The sequence below is a fragment of the Pyrgilauda ruficollis genome, unplaced genomic scaffold, assembly GCF_017590135.1.
Source record: "Pyrgilauda ruficollis isolate IOZ18807 unplaced genomic scaffold, ASM1759013v1 scaffold75, whole genome shotgun sequence".
NCBI classification, from domain to species: domain Eukaryota; kingdom Metazoa; phylum Chordata; class Aves; order Passeriformes; family Passeridae; genus Pyrgilauda; species Pyrgilauda ruficollis.
Genome location: NW_024529377.1, coordinates 2,830,293 through 2,850,204, shown reverse-complemented (window position 1 = coordinate 2,850,204; position 19,912 = coordinate 2,830,293). Strand labels below are relative to the sequence as shown.

Here is a 19,912-nt window from a genome sequence, read left to right as displayed (position 1 = left end):
TGTGGTTCGTGTCAGCATCCACATGCATAAACGCATAAATGTATGTAAGGGTATTGCACAATCTGCTGCTGGGATCACCAATAAGAAGAATGCCTTAGGAATGTCGGCAGGATGAAATTCCTGTTGCAGTGAAAGAATGTTAGATACAGTGGAAAATATGCCAGACATTAGGTTCACAGGGTATAATCAAAAAATTGTGAGAAAAATTTTGAGACCAGAGGCCATTGAAGGTAAGTATGTGCCTGGCTGGCACTGGCTTACTATCTACAGTAGTACATTTTGAATAAGTTGATCTGTCTGCTAAGGACTCCTGATTTCATTTATCAGGGGAATAATTGAAGTATGTTTGAGAGATTTCAAGATCCCCTTGAAGAGAAGCTGTGTCTTCTGCTAAGAATTCAGTCTCTCAGTAGATGATGCAATTCTTTTGGCATCCTTTTTTTTTTTGAGATAGGAAGATTTTAGAAAGAATAGCCAGCAGCACACAGTAGCATCTCACATTAAAGCATTGCTGTTAGGTATGGCTCAGGTTTTATGAAGTGGAAGAACTTGGGATCTACTTGGGCTAAAACTCAGGACAAGTATAAAATGCCTTCCTAAGGAACTAAATAAGGAGTCAAAGTGGACTTAGGTCAGCACCAACTGCTGTACTTTCCAAGATAGAAAAAGACTACAGTAACACAAACCAGTCTAATCTATCACAAGGTTTCTTTAATGTCTCTTGTGACGCACCTTGCTCATATCAGGACCTAATTAAGCAGTGTTAATTACTCAGGCATGTTCAGGCTACAGCCAGAAATAGACTAACTTCAGTCTGCAAACCTATTTAATTAAAAGTACTGTACACTGAGCTGTAGATTCATAAATAATTGGATGCAGTGACTTTTTTTATAATGTAATATGCTATAATAATCTACAGGAGTCTTACCATAGATCACTACTACAGAGGCAGTTCCAAATGCTTTAGGAAATGTTATAGCCTGCTGGTTTAAATTGTGTGAAGTATTTTGCTTAAAAATACTTAGTTAAGCTTCTTAGCTGAATGTGATCCATTACTACATACTGTGATCACTTGCCTCTTTTTGTCTCTTTCTCCTTTAACTATCTACAATTCCAAAATCTAGGAACAGTAGATGTTTCCCATCTTTTCAAAATGTGTACTAAATAGACTGAAATTAAATGTTTGGCAACAAGATTCCCTATGCAGCTGTTGAGAGCCTGAGGAGTATCTGGGTGTTTTCAGATGTCCTATTCCAGTGGATTTTTGATGCTTATTCACTGTAGAGACTGAGGTTTCAAATTTGGCAGGAAATTTTGTTTCTAGACTTTCCAGTTGCAAAAATAAATTTGCAGTGTTCATGACACCACTGTTGATGCATACAAAACACATTAAAAAACAGTTTAAAGTATGAACTACCCCTTTTTGACAGCAGAATTTGAAGCCTGTGAGCACATAAATCCGAATATTGTTACAAATCTTTTTATCAACAGCCCAGTTAGCTTCTGTATTCTGCATTCATTTAAACCACAGTTTGCATGTCTAAGCATACACTGCTAAACTTTTTATTTTCCTTATGGTTGCTCAAGGGATCCCATTTTCATCCCAAACATAGACCCCTCTTCAGTGTTTCTACATTATCTCTGCCACCTTCAGAGTATGCTCAAGCTGTTATTTGCTGATGATAAATATGAACATCTATTCCCACAATCCAGGTAATCTTAACAACAGACTAATCAGGATTAACTCTGGTACTATCTGCCTCTGCAGGGATTCACGCTTGCTGAAAAATGGTACTTAGTAGATTGATGGTACTTAGTAAATTCTAACCCTTTTGAAAACAGTGTCAGCCCATGCAAATATGTATCATCTGCCCACAGCAGTTTTGATTCCACTGGTTTTGTAGAGCTTGCATTCAGCAGACCTCTGCCTAAATGGGCCAGTACCTCCCATTTGAAGATCCAACCCAATATGTACAAACTGGATGGTAACATGTTTGAATCTGGGAAAGAAAGCAGACAAAGAAGAAAATCCATTGTGTTAAATAAAGAAGAAAAATATTGCATATCTTTGCACAGTAAAGGAGATTTTTAATACAAATACCCTCTGCATAATTATGGACATTTGTCTACCCTAGTCTTTAATTTTGACTAACCTTTTTAGGATAATAGACTGAGTTCCCTCTGTAACTAATCTTGTTGATGGCGGAAAGCTGATCAGTGTCTTAGTGAATGCTTAAAGCAGCCACCTGCCTTAAACAGGCTTGTCTGCTGCAATTCCTAATTGTCTGCATTCCATGAAAAAATTTCCCCAGTACTCATTAAGTATCATGGAACAAGCTATTGTTCCAAAGTTATTGGGAATGCCAAACATCTGCCAAGGTAGGAGTTTGCAGGTCCTTGCAGCATTGAAACAGGTTGAAAGTCAGGGGAATGATCAAAATTAAACAGTAGTTACAGAGGATAGAACGGTGGAATCATCATAGAATCATCAGTGTTGGAAAAGAACTTTAAGTAATCATCAAATCTATCATCCGCCCAGCATTATCACTGTAACCATTGAACCATTAAAGCATACCACCAAGCCTCAGATCCCAACATGTCTTGAACACCTCCAGGGATGTTGACTCCACCCTCAGGGACATGTATTCCAATGCCTAACCACTCTGACAGTGATTTATTTTTTTTTTCCTAATATCTAACCTGATATCTCTATCTAATCTCCCATGTCTCAGATTAAGTCGATTTCCTTTTGTCCTCTCACTGCAGGCACGGCAGGAGAGACTGAGCCCCACCTCACTACACCTGCCTTTCAGGGAGTTTTACAGAGCAGTGGGGGCAGCCCTGAGCCTCCTCTTCTGGGGACTAAACAATCCTAGCTCCTCATAAGATGTGTTTTCTAGGCCCTAGATCACCGATATTTGTGTAAACAGGCGGCGTGCCCACAGTGGCTGCAGTTTTACTCCGGCCTCGCTGTCCCAGGCCATTCCCGTACACTCCCAGCCCATCCATCTCGGGCGCGGCCCCGCCGGAGGCCGCAGCGCGGGGCCGGCAGGGGGCGCTGCCCGCCAGTCCCGCCGGAAGCGGCGCTCGTGTGGCGGCGCGCGGGGTGCGCGCGGCGTGGCCATGCCGGGCAGGAAGTCTTCCAAGGAGAAGAAGCGGCGCCGCTCGCGTTCCTGCTGCCCGGAGGGAGCCCCGGGGCCGGACGGCAGCGACAGGAAGCGGCGCAGCACCGAGTCCAGCCACGGTGCCCTGGAGGTAGCGCGGGCGGAGTCTCGGGGTCTGGCCGGTGCCGTGCCGCCTCTGCCTTCCCGGGCGCGTCCCGGTGCCGCGTCCCGGCGGCAGGGGCCGGCCGCGGTCCCTGCCGTGGGCCGGCTGGCTGAGGGGCATCGCGCTGGTCGGTGTGCGGCTCCGGGGGGCGGCGCGAAGCTGGGCAGCGCAGGCATCAGCGGGGCCGGCCGAGCCCTGGCGCGCATCCCGAGAACCCGGGTCTGTGTTTTCCAGGTGTAAGAGGAGTAGCGTACAAGCTCGGGTAGCTCATACTTGTGGCATTGTGAGTCTTCTCAAGAATGTGTTGGTGTGCAAAAAAGTGTTGTGACATGCACGCCTAAGTGAACTCAGAGGCTGACAAAATATGTTTATGGCTAGTGGTTTGGTTTTGTTTTTTTGTTAGTTTGTGTTTTGTTTTTGTTTGTTCGTTTTAATTAGTTTTTTCTATTCTAGAGGTCCTCCGCTGGTGTATGGAGGATGTATTTTCTAATACGAAGCCCATTTTAATTCTGTGAAGACTCTGCCACACAGGGGATTGTATGCAAATTTCTGTCTTAGCAGGCTAGCTGTAAATTATGAGCTTTATGATTTAATTGCTCAGCTAATCAGATGGATTTCTTCTGCGTTAAAGCATGCTTTCATGTGTAAGCACCAGCTAAGTATTTGCAGATAATATTTCCCAGTTAATATTTAGGAGTACTTTTCACTTCCTGAAGCTTTAAAAAATTTTCCAAGTGCAAAAATGTTTTCAGCAATAAAATATGTAACCTCTGTAATGCAGTTACCTTGCAATATGAAACACTGGAACTTGAGAAGTCCACATTAAGATGTACTTTGCATTTATGAAGGGAAAATTAGGTGAAGCTGTAATTTTTTGTCTTCTCTAATTCACTAGAAAATGTGCCTTCCTTGATTTTAGGAAACAAAATGCAATGTACTCTCTGGAGAAAAAGTGGAAGAAGCTGAACAACCCAGTGACATAGAAGAAGGAGGATTAGATCTCACTGTGTCACTGAAACCTGTCAGTTTCTACATTGGGGACAAAAAGGAAATGCTTCAACAGTGTTTCTGTGTCATAGGGGAGAAGAAACTCCAGAAGATGCTGCCTGATACTTTAAAGGTACTGAAATACACTTACCGTTTATATAATTACCATGATCTTGAGTGCTTGTGTAACAAAGAATACTTACTTCTTAAGGCTAGTGCGTTTAGTTTCAAAAGCTGCCTGTATATTTCTCAACTAAAGAAGTTTCTCTGAAGTCAAGTATCTTTCAAGTATCTTTCTTAAGTAGTCTCCCAGTTATGTGTCTGGAAGATTTGCTGTTGTTATTCCAGGTTACTCCTTTTGCTATTGCTCAGCCGTTTCTAAACTTCAGGTTTAGCTTTAGACTGTCCCTCTGTACTGGTTAGTTAAATGCAAAAGGATTTTCGTGGTTATGAGGAGTAATTACAGTAGTGTTGTTCACTAATTAATATGCTGAATTGTAAATAAAATACTGATTTCTACTTGTGGCAACTGATTTTCTTGCATGGTATTAAAACAATGTCTGAGATAAGAAAATAAAGCCCATTCTTCATAAACGGCTTCTGAAGCTGTAACTCCTGTGGACTAAAGCTGGAGTTTTACTGGCTTAGAGCACATGCTTTTTGAGTGTTGTGAACAATAGGACATAATAAAATAAATTAGGCTAGCAGCCTGTGCAGAAGAAGAGGCTGCAAGTGAAATGTTATCTGTGTAATGTTTGTTAGTAATTGAAAATTTTTTGTCTAAAATTTTTATCTTAATGAGTTGTATTATTAATATAAGTGAGACAGGACTTCTTCATTTTAAACACATGGCAAATTGCACACAGACTCGTCCATTTCTCATCTCTGGCAGAAGAAAAAGAGGCTGAGAAGCTGGAAGGAAAGACATTACTGAGTTTGTAGGGAAATTGCTTCATAGTGTAGAACCAAACTTACAATATGACTGTTATGAATGGTACAACCTGTTTAGCAGGTCCTAATTTTGGTACTTGTATGTGGTATCATTGCTTATTTGAAAATGTGAAATTCCCAAATGTCACCAAGAGGTGTGAGATGTGAAAGTAACTGGAATACCGATAAAATCTGTGGCAATGTATGGTATGTACTGAGTATGAGAAATGAATCACAATTTACATACTTTCTTTATTTCCTGTGTTGTGATATGCTTCTCTTAGTATGTTGTCAATAGCATTATTTTCTCCAGTTTGTGGACTTGGATTCAACAGTTGCCTCTGATCTTTACATAAGATTATTACATAACCCAGCTTCCCCCTAGTGGTGGAAAACTAGGAATAACCAGGTCTGCAGTTGTTTGCTGTTCCATGCTTCACACATACGGTCTGGTGTTTCTGGTGCTCAGTGTTGCAGTAAAGACTCCAAGCCATAGGTCAGGTAACTGATAGTGTATTACTTAATTTTTCAGATGAAACCCACACATAGGCTATTTTTTGTCATAAGTGAAACACCTGGTTTTCTACAGCAGTTGCATCAATGCAGATCAGAATACGGGAGAGGCTTTAAACCAAGTTAATTCTTCATTACAGTTAGGCATTTCATCTTTAATTACTTTCTTCTCAGAAATTTTTAGTAGCTTGTGGTTTGTCTTATCTGTCTTCTTAGAACTGTTCCATGGACGAAATCAAAAGACTTTGCATGGAGCAGTTGGAGCTGTTATCTGAAAAAAAACTGTTGAAGATACTTGAAGGTATGAATGAAACTTTAAGAATCCACTGTACACCAGAGAATAGTCTGCCTCAACTGGATTTGCACTCTTTTTAGCTACTTAAATATATATGTATATATACAGGCACACACTAGTAAGTATATATTAGTGTGTACATAATCACTCAGTTCCATCAAGACACACAGTTCATGTACTTTGGTTAAGGATATGACATTCCAGCTTTTCACGGCTTTATTAACCTTGCACTCGATATTTAAGGAATATAGAATTTATTTGTAAACATATTGCTGTCTTGTCAGTGAAGAAAAACTCTTTGAGTCTGAGTGCTCCAGAGTCTCTTGCTGTTAATTCTGTATTTTTACCACCCATAGTATTGTACTAATCAGAATAGCTAATCAGATTTTTTGTAATCCAGTGTAAATGTATGTGTAGCTAACAGAAGACTCACAAATAATGGTTTTGGTTTTGACTAAGTCTAATTTTAGAACTTCTGCTTTAACTGGGAAAAATCCTCTTCTTCTGATTGCAATAGAGTTAATAATTAAGACTAAACCTAAGTATGTAGTATTAATTATATCACTTTCCTAAATTTTCATGTCCGAAACTGTGTATATCTAGGCAAGATTGGAGCTGATTCTGATACTGACGAGGAGGCAGATGGAGGAGACAAGACTGGAGGTGATTCAGTCAGTCAGTGAGTAAAAGACAAAACACTTAAACTTAATTTAAGGAGACTGAACAATTCAGAGATTTTCATGATAAATGATCAAATATATAATTGAAAGACCCAGTTGCTATATGCCTAATTAATTACTCTAGTTGAATGACAATGAACTGTGACTACTAGCAAGCCCTAAACTTACAGACATGACTTTGTCACTTTGTGACATTAAGTGTGTCTTGAGCACGTAACTGGGTTCATAGTGGCATACCACCTATCAGCTGAGTTGTGGTAATTAAACTTTCATACTTGTGCCCTGCAACAGAAGTGGTGTGATTTAGTTTAACTGTCTTTGTGTGAGCTAAAGCAGTAAACCCCTCCCACTTAGGTCAGTGAATTGTTTAAGTGTGCTTTCAGTTCAGCTGAGATTTATCCCTTCTCTTTCAGCTTTTCATTCTGGTCTTTCATTTCTGCTCCAGTTGAAGCAGCACTGACACCTGTTCAATGCACTCTATAGAAGGAGTGCTACAGAGTGCAGAGTTTCAAGAACAGAGGCTCCTGGTTTCTTGCTCTTATCTTGGCTTCTGGCAGTTTTGTAAAAGACTGCACTTGTAACCTTTTCTTTGAAAGCTTCTCTGTTTTTTAAAGACCATTTCTTTGTCAGGCGTTCACCTGTTTGATAGTTTCTATGGAAGTAGTGAAGGGAATAAGAAAGTTACTTGTTATCATGCACAATATATCAAATTTAATGAGGCTAACTTGTTTCTAGAAGACTAATAAGCTTTTATGTTTTCAATACTGACCTGGTTACAGCTGGTCCACAAATTCAGGACACACATAATAAACCTCTGAGACAGCACAAGACAATACAGTAGAGATGGGCAGATTAAAGTAACCTCCTAGCAACTGGTTTGGTTAGTTTATCTAAACCTCCTAAATAAGAACAAATGGATGGGAAAGGTAGTAACACTAATTCAACTTTCACATTCTGGTCAGTATTTTTCTTTAGCAGAGACCTGGTCTTTGATTCAAAACAAGCTATGAAGTTATTACATAATTTTCTTTGATGACTTCTGATCATACAAATATACTAGAAAATTGAGTGAATACAAAGTCATGTTTCATTCTTTTCCTTGTGATACAGTTTTAATACCCTTTGACACTGTTTCTTCTGAGGTTCCATTTGGAGCCCATTGTTTATGTATCCTGCTGTGCTATTTGTTGCCAGTGTGAATGGGGTCATCATTAGTCTGCTTTAAAAACTGGTTTTCTTATTTTGGACATTGCCCTCTGCTGGCTGTTTAGAAAAGCAGATAGAAAAATTTAAAAACTACAAAATATACTAAATATTGGGTCTCTTGATGTAGTGTAGTGTTCTCTTTATGTGGAGTAGTCTCTGTTAAGTGATTGATAATTTGCCAGTGAACTTCTAAATAGAATGAGAAGACAGACTTTCTGGCTAAATAAGCCATAAAAAATACCCAAGTTTTTTGATTCCCTGAGAAATTGTGTTGTTTGGGGTTTTTGTTTAAGGCCTGACTCATAAGCTATTTACTATTGCAAAATACGTTTAATGTTCTTTATCTCCAAGATGTATGGCAGGAGTAGTGCTGCTGGATTTCAGTAAGATTGTTCTGTGTCTGCAAGATGTTTCAGAGCTACTGCTGAGACATGTATTTGTGACTTTGATACAGTAGATTGTGTAAATTCTTTCTTATATGGAAATAATTTGAGCTGGTAAAAGTCTAACGAGAGGAAATTATTGAATAAAACTACAAAATAAGAAAAATCAGAATTTACAATTTTTAGCTAGTGGATATCTGAAGACAACCTATTTTCCCATGCTAGTTAGGAAGGTTGCAGTAACTGACAGTAAATCAAGAAGAAATTGTGTTCAAAAAAGGTAAAAGAAACTGAGAGATGTTGTTCATAGTTGTAGAGCAAATTACTTCCTTTGACAAACAGTGGTTGAGGTGCTCCTTGTTCTTGTATCTGTATCCTGATAGTTCAGGGTTTCAGACTGCTCCAAACTGGGCAGGCAAGTTTTGGGAATTGGGGATTTTCTTCTCTCTTTTAAAAATAGCATTCTGCATCAGTGGGTGCTATCTGAGAACCTTGGCTCCACAGTTTGGCTGTGTGCTAGCGTTAACAGAAAGAAAACAAAACAGAAAAGCTGTGTGGATGATAGAAAAATAAAGGGATAGGAGAAGATGAGGAGAGTTAAGGTTTTATGTTAATCTTGAAGTCCAGTGCTCAGTAAGTAGACCAATATGATACTTTTACAACTGTAAACAGTCACAAGCACTTTTTGCTAAGTAGTCTAATCTTTGGGCCTTGGGTCAGCTTCTTTATAACCTGTGTGTAAATTATTATAAATGCAAGTTTTCAAAACTTCAGGAAACTGTGTTTCAGCAACAAGTTAGCCACCAGAGAGGCTTGAGGTGCAAATGTGAAAAAATAGTGAAAACTGCCTTGCTAAGACAAGCAAGCATTGTTTGTAATTATTAATTATAATTCTAATCTGGATTTAAGTAGGTAAATTTGTTTGCCCTGGGAATAGAAAAGACTTTTCATAAAAAAAGGCAGTTTCTCTATTTATATAATTGCTCTTAGTTCTTCCTAGATTATCTTAATTGCTTGTGGCTTTCATATAAATTACTTCTTTTTCCTGCATTCTATTGTAACTTATGTGTTTTAAATCTGACTTGTATTAATTTTTTCATGGAAATGTGAATGTGGAAAGGGAAAAAGTGAGTAACAAGTTGTACCCTAATCAAAGTGTTTTAACTGATTGGAAACATCCCTTTGTTTCTCTCATTATTGTCCTTTGAAAAAAATAAATTCAACAAACATAACCTTTAGCCATCTGCATATATCAACTGAAATCCAGAAAGCTTGAATCAATACATCTAGAGAAATTTCAAATGAAATAAGCAAATGACTCTAAAATCTCTAAAGAGCTGTTTCCTGTCTCTACCAGCTAAAAGTAGCAGGGATTGAAGGAAGTTTCTCCAGGTACAGGAAGTTTGCAAAATTCAGATCTTTATGTGAAGCTTTTAGATGGTATTGCGTCTAATAGTAAATGGAATCCTCCTTTTTTGGTTTTTGCACATATCCTAATTCTGTTACTGGAAGTGGAAGTCCTGAGGCATTTCCTGAATTTCAACTATGTAAAAGCTTCACATGCTTACATTAGCATGTAAAACAATTGCTATTTTATTTTATTACCAGCTTATTCTGTGTGAAGCATTAGAAATCCTGCAGCAAACGTGCAGAAGAACTGAAGAAGCAGGGATTATATTTGCCAGTAACAGGAAAATGCTGTTGCAATAGAAAAATTTTGTTATTTGTGAACTCTGTATAGGTTTTTGAATATGCAATTCTCAGATTTTTATTGCCATTTTTGTGTTACTGTCTGCAATGGAATACTGTTAAACCAAGAGAATTACTGTATTGAAGTTTCTAACTAAACATCAGAGATTTAATTGCCAGGGGCCAGATAATGTCTTTCAAAAACCAAGCAGGTATTTTTCATCTTATTCAAGAAGTGTTAGCATGCTTTTGAGCTAGTTCTTTTCTTTTACCTGAATTGACTCTTCAAATATCCTCCAGCAGAACAAGTGAAAGTAAGTTACATGGTGTAGTAATAAAACATTATTAAAAGAACAAGCATTCTAATGTCATTATAATGATCAATGTTCATATGTGTCTGAGTAAATAATCTTTGGCCTTCAAAATCACATTGGGCTTATTTTTTGAGTGAAAATTTACAGTTTAATATTTGCTGTTTCAAGAATTTATAGGCATTTTACTGCTTCGCAGTCAAAAGTGCAGTTTTTGCTTGTTTTATTTTGGAAAGGTTAGCAGTATAAAGTTTTGTCTTGTTATAATGTGTTGTGCTCCTGGCTGCTGGGCTGTTCACAAGCATGCAATTACCATCTGATAATTAGCCCTGTAAGACAATTTGGTTATTTCAGCATTTGGAATCACTGTAACAACCGGCTACATGAGTCACTGAACAGCTACATCAGCATTTGGCTAATTGGCTTCACTGCCTTCTGTTCTTGTGGTGTCCTTAAACATCACCTGTAACAGGACTGATGGACTTTGCATAGCTCTTAAACTATTTGATTAACACTTGTCTTTTGAGATACCTTTCTTGAGAAGCACGACTTTGTAAGAACTTTTTTTCCCTTTTGTTTTTTTAACTTGGTACTTAATGCTTGTTAATTATTTTGGTTCTCATTTGTCATTGAAAACTATCCTTGGAAAGAAAATTTGCAGGAATCTTTCAAGGCCTTGGGACTTCTGGAAATGTTTTTTCAGCCTGGAACTAAGTGCAAAGGCAAATTTTAATTCAGGAAGGTATATAATGTCAAAAATAAGAGGTCCCTATCTCAAGTCTCACTGGAGATTTAGGTGAATGATACTTTTCCTTCTGGTCTCCAACCCCAGTGACCACTGAAACATGGTATCTCTGCCACCAGTATTGGAGAGCTACTGTCTCAATCCGTAGTCATCTGCTCCTCTGCCAGTACTCCTTTTCCTAACCCTTGCTGTGTTTTTACCCCACTTTGCATAATCTCCTGGAGCTGGGTATCAAATCACCTTCAAACCCGGATGCTTTGAGAGCTGTACAAATTCCTGTAGCAAATTGTGTACAGAAACCATTTGTGTGAGCCCAGTTAGGGATTATACTAGTGAGGTGCGTGCCGATGTGAAATGCATGCTCTAATAAAAAATGGTAAATATGAATTTACAACATTTGTTGTCAGCAAATTGTACCTGTAGTTAGCTTCTTTCTGCTGCAAAGATCATATTGTGAAAATGTTCTGTTTAAAATAATAAATAAAAAATGCTGAGTTTATTGTTAGAAGATTAACTTTGAACTTAACTGTCATCTTGAGGGAGAAATATAAAGGCTGGCAAAAGGGAGACACTCTAAATTACTATTGTCACTTACCAGCATAGCATGAAAAAAGAGAGTATTAAATGTGTATAAGGTCCCTTAATTTTAGAATAACATATCTTCTGCTCCCATTGTTGGAAGACCACCCTTTCTTAAATGTATACCACAGTACAGATAATTAAGATAATGTTTTTCACTAGCAAACAGATAGGCTAACAAGTTCAAAGCCAAACTGAACAATGAACTTAAAATGCATTTGTTGGGCCAGTAGATGGTGCAAAATGCTTGGCTACGAAGCAAAGTCAAGAAGGTTCACCAACGATGCAGTCCAATCCAGTCAATTCTGAGAGAGTAAAATATGCTGTAAAAGTACTTCCCTGTCCTAAAAATTCTTTTGCTGACAGTAGGTAGTCTCTAAAGGAATATGGGTTTGCTGTAATTATTGTTAAAGTCAAGGCATCAGGAAGAAACTTTACAAGTTTCAATGTGTGATTTTTTTTTTGAAGTTGGTAATTTCTATTTACACAACTGTTAAAATGGTTGTGGATAATTTCATGGCCAGTGTTTGAACTATAGTGGTCACTTTGTTTTCTCTCAAGGAGATGATTACAATTCCTCATCAGACATCAAGTGATACCAGAGTTGTGAAATCTGCTCTCTGAATACTGCTGGTGCAAGATCAGGCTTTTTCAAGTGGCACTTTGCTGTCCAGTGCAAACATGACTACTGAGTTTAAAATGGTGAAGTATGTGTGTGAAAGAGGATGGGACAGGGGCAGCCAAAGCTGCTTCTGCTCTTAGTGATGATCAGGGTATATCACAACCTAATTTTGGTCAAGAGTTAAGTAACTAAATATAACAAATTCTTAAGAGTTGCTTTAAAAAAAAAAAGTGTTGTTCCATCCACATCTGCTGACCAGTAGCTGGTCTGAAATCCAGTGAAGCTGGTCTCTCCCTGGCTGTTGCCACAGAAGCCCACAAGGTTTGTATCCTTGTTGCTGTTGTTGCTCAGACCTCCTTGTGCATGGAGGCGCCTCTGATGGCAGGCATAGGCCTGTGATTGTCCCCAGTAGCTGATGCTGTTCATCTCTGGGGTATCTAATGCTCTGTTATCATCCCTCAATTTGCTTGTTTGCAGAACGTAGTCTATTTTTTGGAATTTCACCTCTGATTTTACAGTCTGTTTGATACCTTGCATCCTGCTTGTTGTCTAGACTAGTTGAGGTTTGCTGGTGAATTACAAGCAACTACTTAAAGCTGCTTGACACTGAAAATCCTGGAGAAGGTGTACGTTTTTCATTCGATGTGATTTCTGGCAGCACAGTCCTGTAGGCTCTTCTGACCTCTGGTCCTCTTTGCAGTTGCTGGCACACAGGTGTGGGCGTATTTAGATTATTCTCATCTCGTTTGGAAAAGGAGTTAGTGTAGCCATGTGGCTCAGTAAATTGGCAGAACAGACTGGTGTTCATGTCCAGAGCTTTGTTAGGCAAATGTATTGACCTGTACATTGTCCTTAATGAGTTATTGCATGATACTTTACACATTTATGTTCCAATGGCTTAAAAAAAGTGGGAGAAAAAAACGAGAGTCTGTTGATGTAGCCTTTGTGACTTCAGAAAAGGAAATAGAAGTGAAAATAACTGCCTCTCATCTCAGACCACAATTTCTAGAAATATTATGGTGTTCCTCCTCCTGATAAAACCATCGGGCACATAGGAAAAAACCCAACTTGTAGAACATGAGGAAAATAAGATATGTGTTCACTTTCAGGAAAGCCCTAAAGACCCTTACTGAAAAACAAGTTGTTAGTCATTATATTTACATCTGTGACACCAGAATACTGCTTCCTTTTAATAGTGTTGTTAAGTTCCTGTGGCCAGGAGAGCTGCATTGATTCCATATTAAAACAGGTGAAGCCAATGACACATTAACATTTCGTTTAGAAATTTGGCAGTTCTGTTGTCAAAATGCTCACTGGATGTGGCAACTGAACTCTTCCTGTGATTCTGGATTGTTCCACCTGTGGCCTTCCTGTATGTTTTACCTTATTTCCACAGTTTTTGTAACTAGTATGTGTGAAGTGCATGAAGGACATTAACCTTTCACTGACATGAACCTTTCACCTTCCTCACACTTGTGCAAAGAGTTGAAACCCTACATCAAGGGTAGAAGTCTTTAAGTAGGAGAAATAGAGAAATGCGAGTACTGAATACACTGTAATAGCTGAGTTGTAAACAGTTTCATTTTAAAAGATATCCCTTTGTGAAACAATATTCTGGTTTAGAAGAGGTTGGTGATGGTGTGATCATAATTTCATGAAAATAATTTTTTACTGTCTTTCAAAATAAGACAGTAAATAGTATTTGAGTACAGCAGAAGTTATGGTTTTCCCAAACTATTTAATTATGTGACAATTTATTTTGAGTTTTACAGAAAAGCTCCTAATATGAGGAGCTTTTCCTTTATAACTGCTCTGCTGTGGTTCCTCAGTTATAGCCATTAAGGATTGTTACTCTAAAAGGCAAGGATGCAGTGGAAGTAATTACTTTATCCTTGTGTATCACAAGGCAAAACAAAAAAAGTTTATTTTCAAGTGCTCACATTAGCTCTCTGTATTCCTTGTGCCCTTATTCCTACTGTAGCTGGCTTATTGGCCAATAACCTGATAATTTTTTTAGTTTTTAAAAAATGTTCTGTTAAATTTTGAATTATGGTGATTAAAATGTGGTCTTAATTGTTTCCAGACAGGACAACAGTATAGACTCAACTTCTTCTCTGAGAGAAGACAGCAAGCTGGAAGGTCAGGAATCAAAACAAGGTATGTAGTAGAGAAAGCTGAAATTTTGTGTTCTCAGTGTTGGACAGTGACTGATTTCTGTTGTTGGCCAGTGACAGCACTGTTGTGAAGAGAGAATGAACATACATTGAGAGAGAGTATTCTGTTTTGTGTACTTTCTCTTCTTAAATGCAAAAACACAGCTTGTGAGACATTCAAGTACTACAGTGATTTGTAGGATAGAAAATGCAAATGTTCGTAAATTATTGGTGCACATTTGTACTTTCTACACAAGAAAACAGTATTTTTAGTCTGCAGTAGTATTTGTTTTATTCCAGTCATTAAATCAGCACATATAACAATTGCCAGTATTAGTTTGTGCATGGAGCACTAGAACTATAGGTGTTTCTGTCTCAGTCAGTTTATTTTCATTTTGACTGGCTCTAAGCAGAAAGATCAGAAATAGCTTTTCCAGTCAAAGAATGTTGCAAATTCTTCTAAGCTACATTTCTTTTCTGCAAAGATGTAACTTTATTTGCTTCTTGCAACTACTATTCTGCAATTCAGAATGTTGTCTAAAAGATGTCTCTTGCAATGACTTTTGAAACATTTCTTGTCTGAATTAGTTAGTGAGAAGAGTTAAATACGAAAGGAAAGAGTCATACATAATAAGAGCACCAAAACTTTTAGGTTTGAGTTGCTATGACTCTGAATAATCCTTTAAATGTTGCTTGTTGTACGGTTGGAGGAATCTTAGAATTGACAGATATCCTGCAGATTTCTTCTGCTTCTTTGTTATCAAAGGGAATTGATGGTTACTGCAAGTGATATAATTGTTGGTTTTTTATGACTTAATCAACCAGAGCATCATGATTGCTTTAGGTTATAGTAGTGGCTTCACTCAAGATGTTAGCTTTTAAGAACTTTTGGGAATATTGTATAGATTAGAAAATGAAACTCCAGTCATTCTCCTTCCGCAGCCTGAGAAGCTGTGGGATGAAGAAGAGAGAATGAGAAAATAAGCAAAAATGGATAAAATTAAAATTTAAAAATGGAATTAAATGTGCTAAAATGAATTTTGCAACTGTAGATGAAGGAAAAAGTTACCAAAATGAAAATGTTAATGAGAAATGCCAGCCATGATCCTTATTACTGTAAAAACACAGGTGCAAAAGAGGGAAATAAAGGCTGTTAGCTCATTAAACATCTGTAGGCCAAAAAGCCTGAATGAACACTGAATTCCACAGTTTTGGAGGCTCCAGTTTCTAAGTAGAACCCAAGGTTGTTCTGCCCAGCTTCTCATCCTTACTAAGTCTGGGACAGACATGAATGACCTAATATTTTGTTCCTTTTTAATGTGATCAATTGACTCCAAAAGAGTCCTATGGTGGGCTGATCCCAGCCAGCAGTAGCCACATACCAACCCTTCAATCACTTGTCCCTCAGTGGGATGAAGGTGACAGTCAGCAAAACAAAATGAGGACAACTTATGAGCCAATATAAAGACTCTTCAATAAGTGAAGCAAGAGCTGTACATTGAAACAAAGCAAAAATAAGAAACTTAGTTACAAGCTCCCACTGGCAGCCAGATATTTAGCCACTTCCTGGAAAGCAGAAACTCAGCATGCATGACAGTTACTTGGGAAGGCAGATGCCAGTGTCGTATGGTGGAATATATCCCTTAGGTCAGTTTGGCTCAGCTGTCCTGGCTCTGCATCCCTCCCAGCCTTCCAATTTACTCTCTGTGGGGTCAGAGTGAGAAACAGAGAAAGCCCTGAGGCTGTTCAAGCACTCTTCAGCAGTAGCCAAACCGGTGTGTTATCAACATGCTTCAGAAACAAATCCAGAATCAGTATCATGCACTCTGCTGTGAAGAAAATTAACTCCATCCCAGCCAGACTCAGTAGAGGTCAGTTTAACTTTGGCAGTAAATTAGGATGATCAGGCTCATATGTTAAGTTTCAGGCTTTGAACTGTGATCCAGTAATGCAGCTGATTTTTTGATCCATAGGAATGCTGCTTGGTTGACCAGCATGTTAGGTAAACATTGACTGATACTGTGAAGAAAGAAAAATTACTGTTTCTTAATCCTGTTGTTTCCCATTCTGATCTTTCACATACATTGTGGCTTGCAAGGTAAAGGTAAAAAATACTGTTCAAAGATGACTAAATGGTATAGGAAAAAGGGGAAACTGCATATGAAACTGAAATATTAATCTTGAAGTTACTGTCACAGTAGGAACAGGCCAAGACTATTTAGGATCAAAGAAGACCCTTGTACGTTCATCTCATGAGTAGTTTTTGTACCTACTGCTGTGAGGAAAATTTTTTGTAGCCTTGTTTATTTTTTAGGCTTTCAGATTTTATTATTTCAAAATTGTGATTGATCTTGCTTAGAAAAAAAGGTGAAAAGTGATCTGTAAACTTCTTTTATATGTCTTAACATATAACTGTATTTTCATGAACTGAATTTGCTTTCCTGTTAGCTTTGTTTGGAGTTTTTGAGGTGCTACATACCTTAGCAGTGTATGTGAGTGCATTCTCAGGGTGAGTGTGCAGAATTCTTAAATCCGAACTTAAATGCTGTGACAATCACAGCCTGATACAGAGTGATTGTGAATGAGTAACTGAATTGTGTTTAATACAAAAAAATTGTCAATGCTGAATCAACAAAACCCTAATGTTTAAGAATATTACTATTGTTTATAACACAATTTTGAGCTGTTTTGGTCTTCTTTTCCTCCCTCCTTTTGTTTTTTTAAGTAGAGAAATGGCATTTATAGCTTTCAAAGTAGTCAGTGTTGATTTTTTTTTTCCACACCCTCAGCATGGGAGGAATGTTGTAAACCCCGAGAAAAATAGATCTTCCTAAGGTTTTTGGGCACTTTTCACGTATTATTGCCAAGTGCGTACAGTTACCATGAAGCATTAAAAAATTAAAAATTTAAAAAAATTGTTTTAAAAAAAAAAGAACAACTTTTTTTCTAAAGCCTTGTTTTTCTGTGCAAGTGGTAAAAATGGTATTACCAAAAGTAATAAGAAGTGATATAATTATAAGGTCTGTGTAATCAGTAACTTTATCATAATCTGACTACACATTATTAATTTTAAGCTGGAACCAATCCTGCTCTTAATTTCCATATTTTCAAAAGCTGTTGAAAGGAGTATGAACTTCTGAGGCCAGTGTGTCAAAAGCAAGTCTTGCTGTAGCCAAATTGAGAGAACAGTTAGTTAGGTTCTGTTAGAGCTTTGCTTTTATTTTATTAAGCTTCCTCTTCTAATTATATTTCTAAAAATGCATTCCATCTTTCAGCCGCAATTAATAACTCTTTTAATTTGCAGAGTAACACTGTAAGCAGAAGTGATTTTGTAAGTTGAGGTAAAAACAGTTCTGTTAGGCAACTCTGTGATAGTTATGTTTGTGTTACAGGTAAGGGAGAAGATAGTGATGTCCTCAGCATAAACGCAGATGCTTATGATAGTGACATAGAAGGGCCATGCAATGAAGAGGATGGTCCAGATGTGCAAGAGAGCACTGTAAGAAGTGGAGCTGGCCAGATAGATGACCTTCAGAAGGACATTGAGAAGAGTGTGAATGAGATTCTGGGGTTGGCAGAGTCCAGCCCAAAGGAGCCTAAAGCAGCAACCTTAGCTGTTCCTCCATCAGAAGATGTTCAGCCATCAGCACAACAGCTGGAGCTTCTGGAACTCGAGATGAGAGCCAGAGCTATTAAGGCTCTGATGAAAGCTGGTGATGGAAAGAAACATCCCTGAGACTGTTCAGATTTCATTTTCACTATTTGTTTCGAAGAAGGTGATGTCTGTTCTCTTCAGTGCTACAGTATGTTTGGGTTGGGTGTGACATTCCTCATTTGGACTGTGTATCCTGCTCTGTGGTTCAGTGGTTTTGTTGCCTTTAGTGTGCTGCTTCCATGACATGCACAAACAGTGGTTGTTGAGGTGTCTTCCCTGAGATGAGGTGTCCTTGTGCTTGGGTCACCTCCTCAGGGAGTCACACCACATGCAGAGCTGTGCCAGGTACCTGGTGCCTTCCAGAAAGTTTGTTGTAGAAATTTAGAATCATTGAATGGTTAGGGTAGGAAGAGATTTGAGACTGCTTAATTCTTCTTGGGGCCCATCTCATCATAATGTAGGTATTCTCATTAGAATATGATGCTTTGTGTAAAAGCATACTCAATTTCTTGAAATCTGAATTCCTAAAGGAAAGGATTTTTACCTTTCAAATAAACAGTTGAACATGTTGTTTTCAGAGTTAAGAAAGTGCCTGAAAGAGACAGGGCAGTTTATTACACTGGCATGTAGTTTTGTCACTTTTCTCCACTCTTATCTTCTGTATTATAACTGAAGAAAGCAGAGTTTCTTCCTAACTGGAAAGCAGAGTTTCTTCCTAACTGGTTTCTTCCTAACTTTTGTTTTGAATATTTGGCCTAATATTTAGCAAATCAAACAGTTGACAATCTTGAGCTTTTAACATTCAACTGATGTAGTCATTTCATGTCCCCTGAATGTAGGAAAATCCACCTAATTTCAGTATGTTTTTTTAGAAAAGGCATTTAATTTATTTATAAGTTTTTAAAATACAAATTCTGTTTTTGTCCCTTTCAAGGTATTCCTTTATAAATAAAATGAATTCCAGAATGAATTGTCATGCTATAATATCTTACAACAATAAAATTATTTTTAATTTTTTTAGAACTAGTGCTGGCTGCTAATCAAAGCATATTAAAATATTTGTGTGTTTGTTTCACATGCAGACATCAATTTTTTTTCTGTAAAGGTATGAAGTTTACAATTGTACTCTTCCTTAAGTAAAATAATGTATTATGTATTTTTATTCATGGATTTTCCTTGGTTGTTACTTAAAAAGCTGGTTACATTCTTTACAACAGTAGCAGATGTAATTTCCCCTACTATTGTGTAATATTACTGCAGACTTTGTCTATTCAGATATTATGTCTTGAATTCTTTTAAGGTTTATGATTTTCTTTTTATTCTTCCATTTTATCTTCCTTCTCTTTATTCCCTTTCTTTTTTTCCTGTTTCCTTTTAAACCCTTTTCTTTAGCAAGCTTCTTGTATATTTCTTAAGTCTGATTGATTTCCTCTACAACCAACATTATTGTAAAATATTAGTGTAGTGTAAATTTGATAATAAACTAAAACCTTCATTAAATACAGCTGATAAAAATACAGCGTACTTCTACTGAGTGATGTCAGTGATTGGGTAAAGTGCACCTGACTCTAGTGTTGTCCACATCATCTACATTTTTTCTATTGTTTTATAGCAAATGGAGGCTGTAAGTGAAAATACATACACGTAATTCAAAAAGTAAGTCTCAAAATCTGTGGGTGTTGTCTTTGGTCAATTTCATTGAGGTGTTTGGTGAACTTGTGTTCTATTTGAGTCTGGAGAAACTAAAGAATAATCAGAGAAGGACAGCTGGCAAAACTTAGATGTGCCATCTTTACAAAGTCATAGGCTGGTGGAGCTGTCTTAGATTTCAAAGATACACTTCAGTGCTGCTGTACTTAGGTCGTTAAGGCCCTGAGCACCTCACCTTGCCTGCTGT

At 37.7% G+C, this 19,912-nt stretch overlaps 1 protein-coding gene across 2 annotated transcripts; it reads left to right on the top strand.

Annotated features, from left to right (window-relative positions):
* Positions 1–3,087: 3,087 nt before the first annotated feature.
* CAAP1 (caspase activity and apoptosis inhibitor 1) lies at positions 3,088–19,522 on the top strand. 2 transcript variants are annotated; one of them, XM_041486319.1, is made up of 6 exons: positions 3,088–3,255; positions 4,187–4,387; positions 5,914–5,998; positions 6,596–6,671; positions 14,291–14,364; positions 17,753–19,522. In XM_041486319.1, the coding sequence occupies exons 1-6, from the start codon at positions 3,124–3,126 to the stop codon at positions 18,094–18,096; spliced, it is 912 nt and encodes a 303-aa protein (XP_041342253.1). In that variant the 5' UTR covers positions 3,088–3,123; the 3' UTR covers positions 18,097–19,522. The 2 variants fall into 2 exon arrangements, with proteins under 2 accessions (XP_041342253.1, XP_041342254.1); XM_041486320.1 differs by lacking the exon at positions 3,088–3,255 and adding an exon at positions 3,540–3,550.
* The last annotated feature ends 390 nt before the right edge of the window (positions 19,523–19,912 follow it).

Excerpts from the sequence above, each read along its gene's own strand:
- CAAP1 (XM_041486319.1), top strand. The coding sequence starts at position 3,124 with ATGCCGGGCAGGAAGTCTTCCAAGGAGAAGAAGCGGCGCCGCTCGCGT. Across the intron at positions 4,388-5,913 it reads TGCTGCCTGATACTTTAAAG|AACTGTTCCATGGACGAAAT; the intron begins GTACTGAAATAC and ends CTGTCTTCTTAG. Across the intron at positions 6,672-14,290 it reads GGAGGTGATTCAGTCAGTCA|ACAGGACAACAGTATAGACT; the intron begins GTGAGTAAAAGA and ends AATTGTTTCCAG.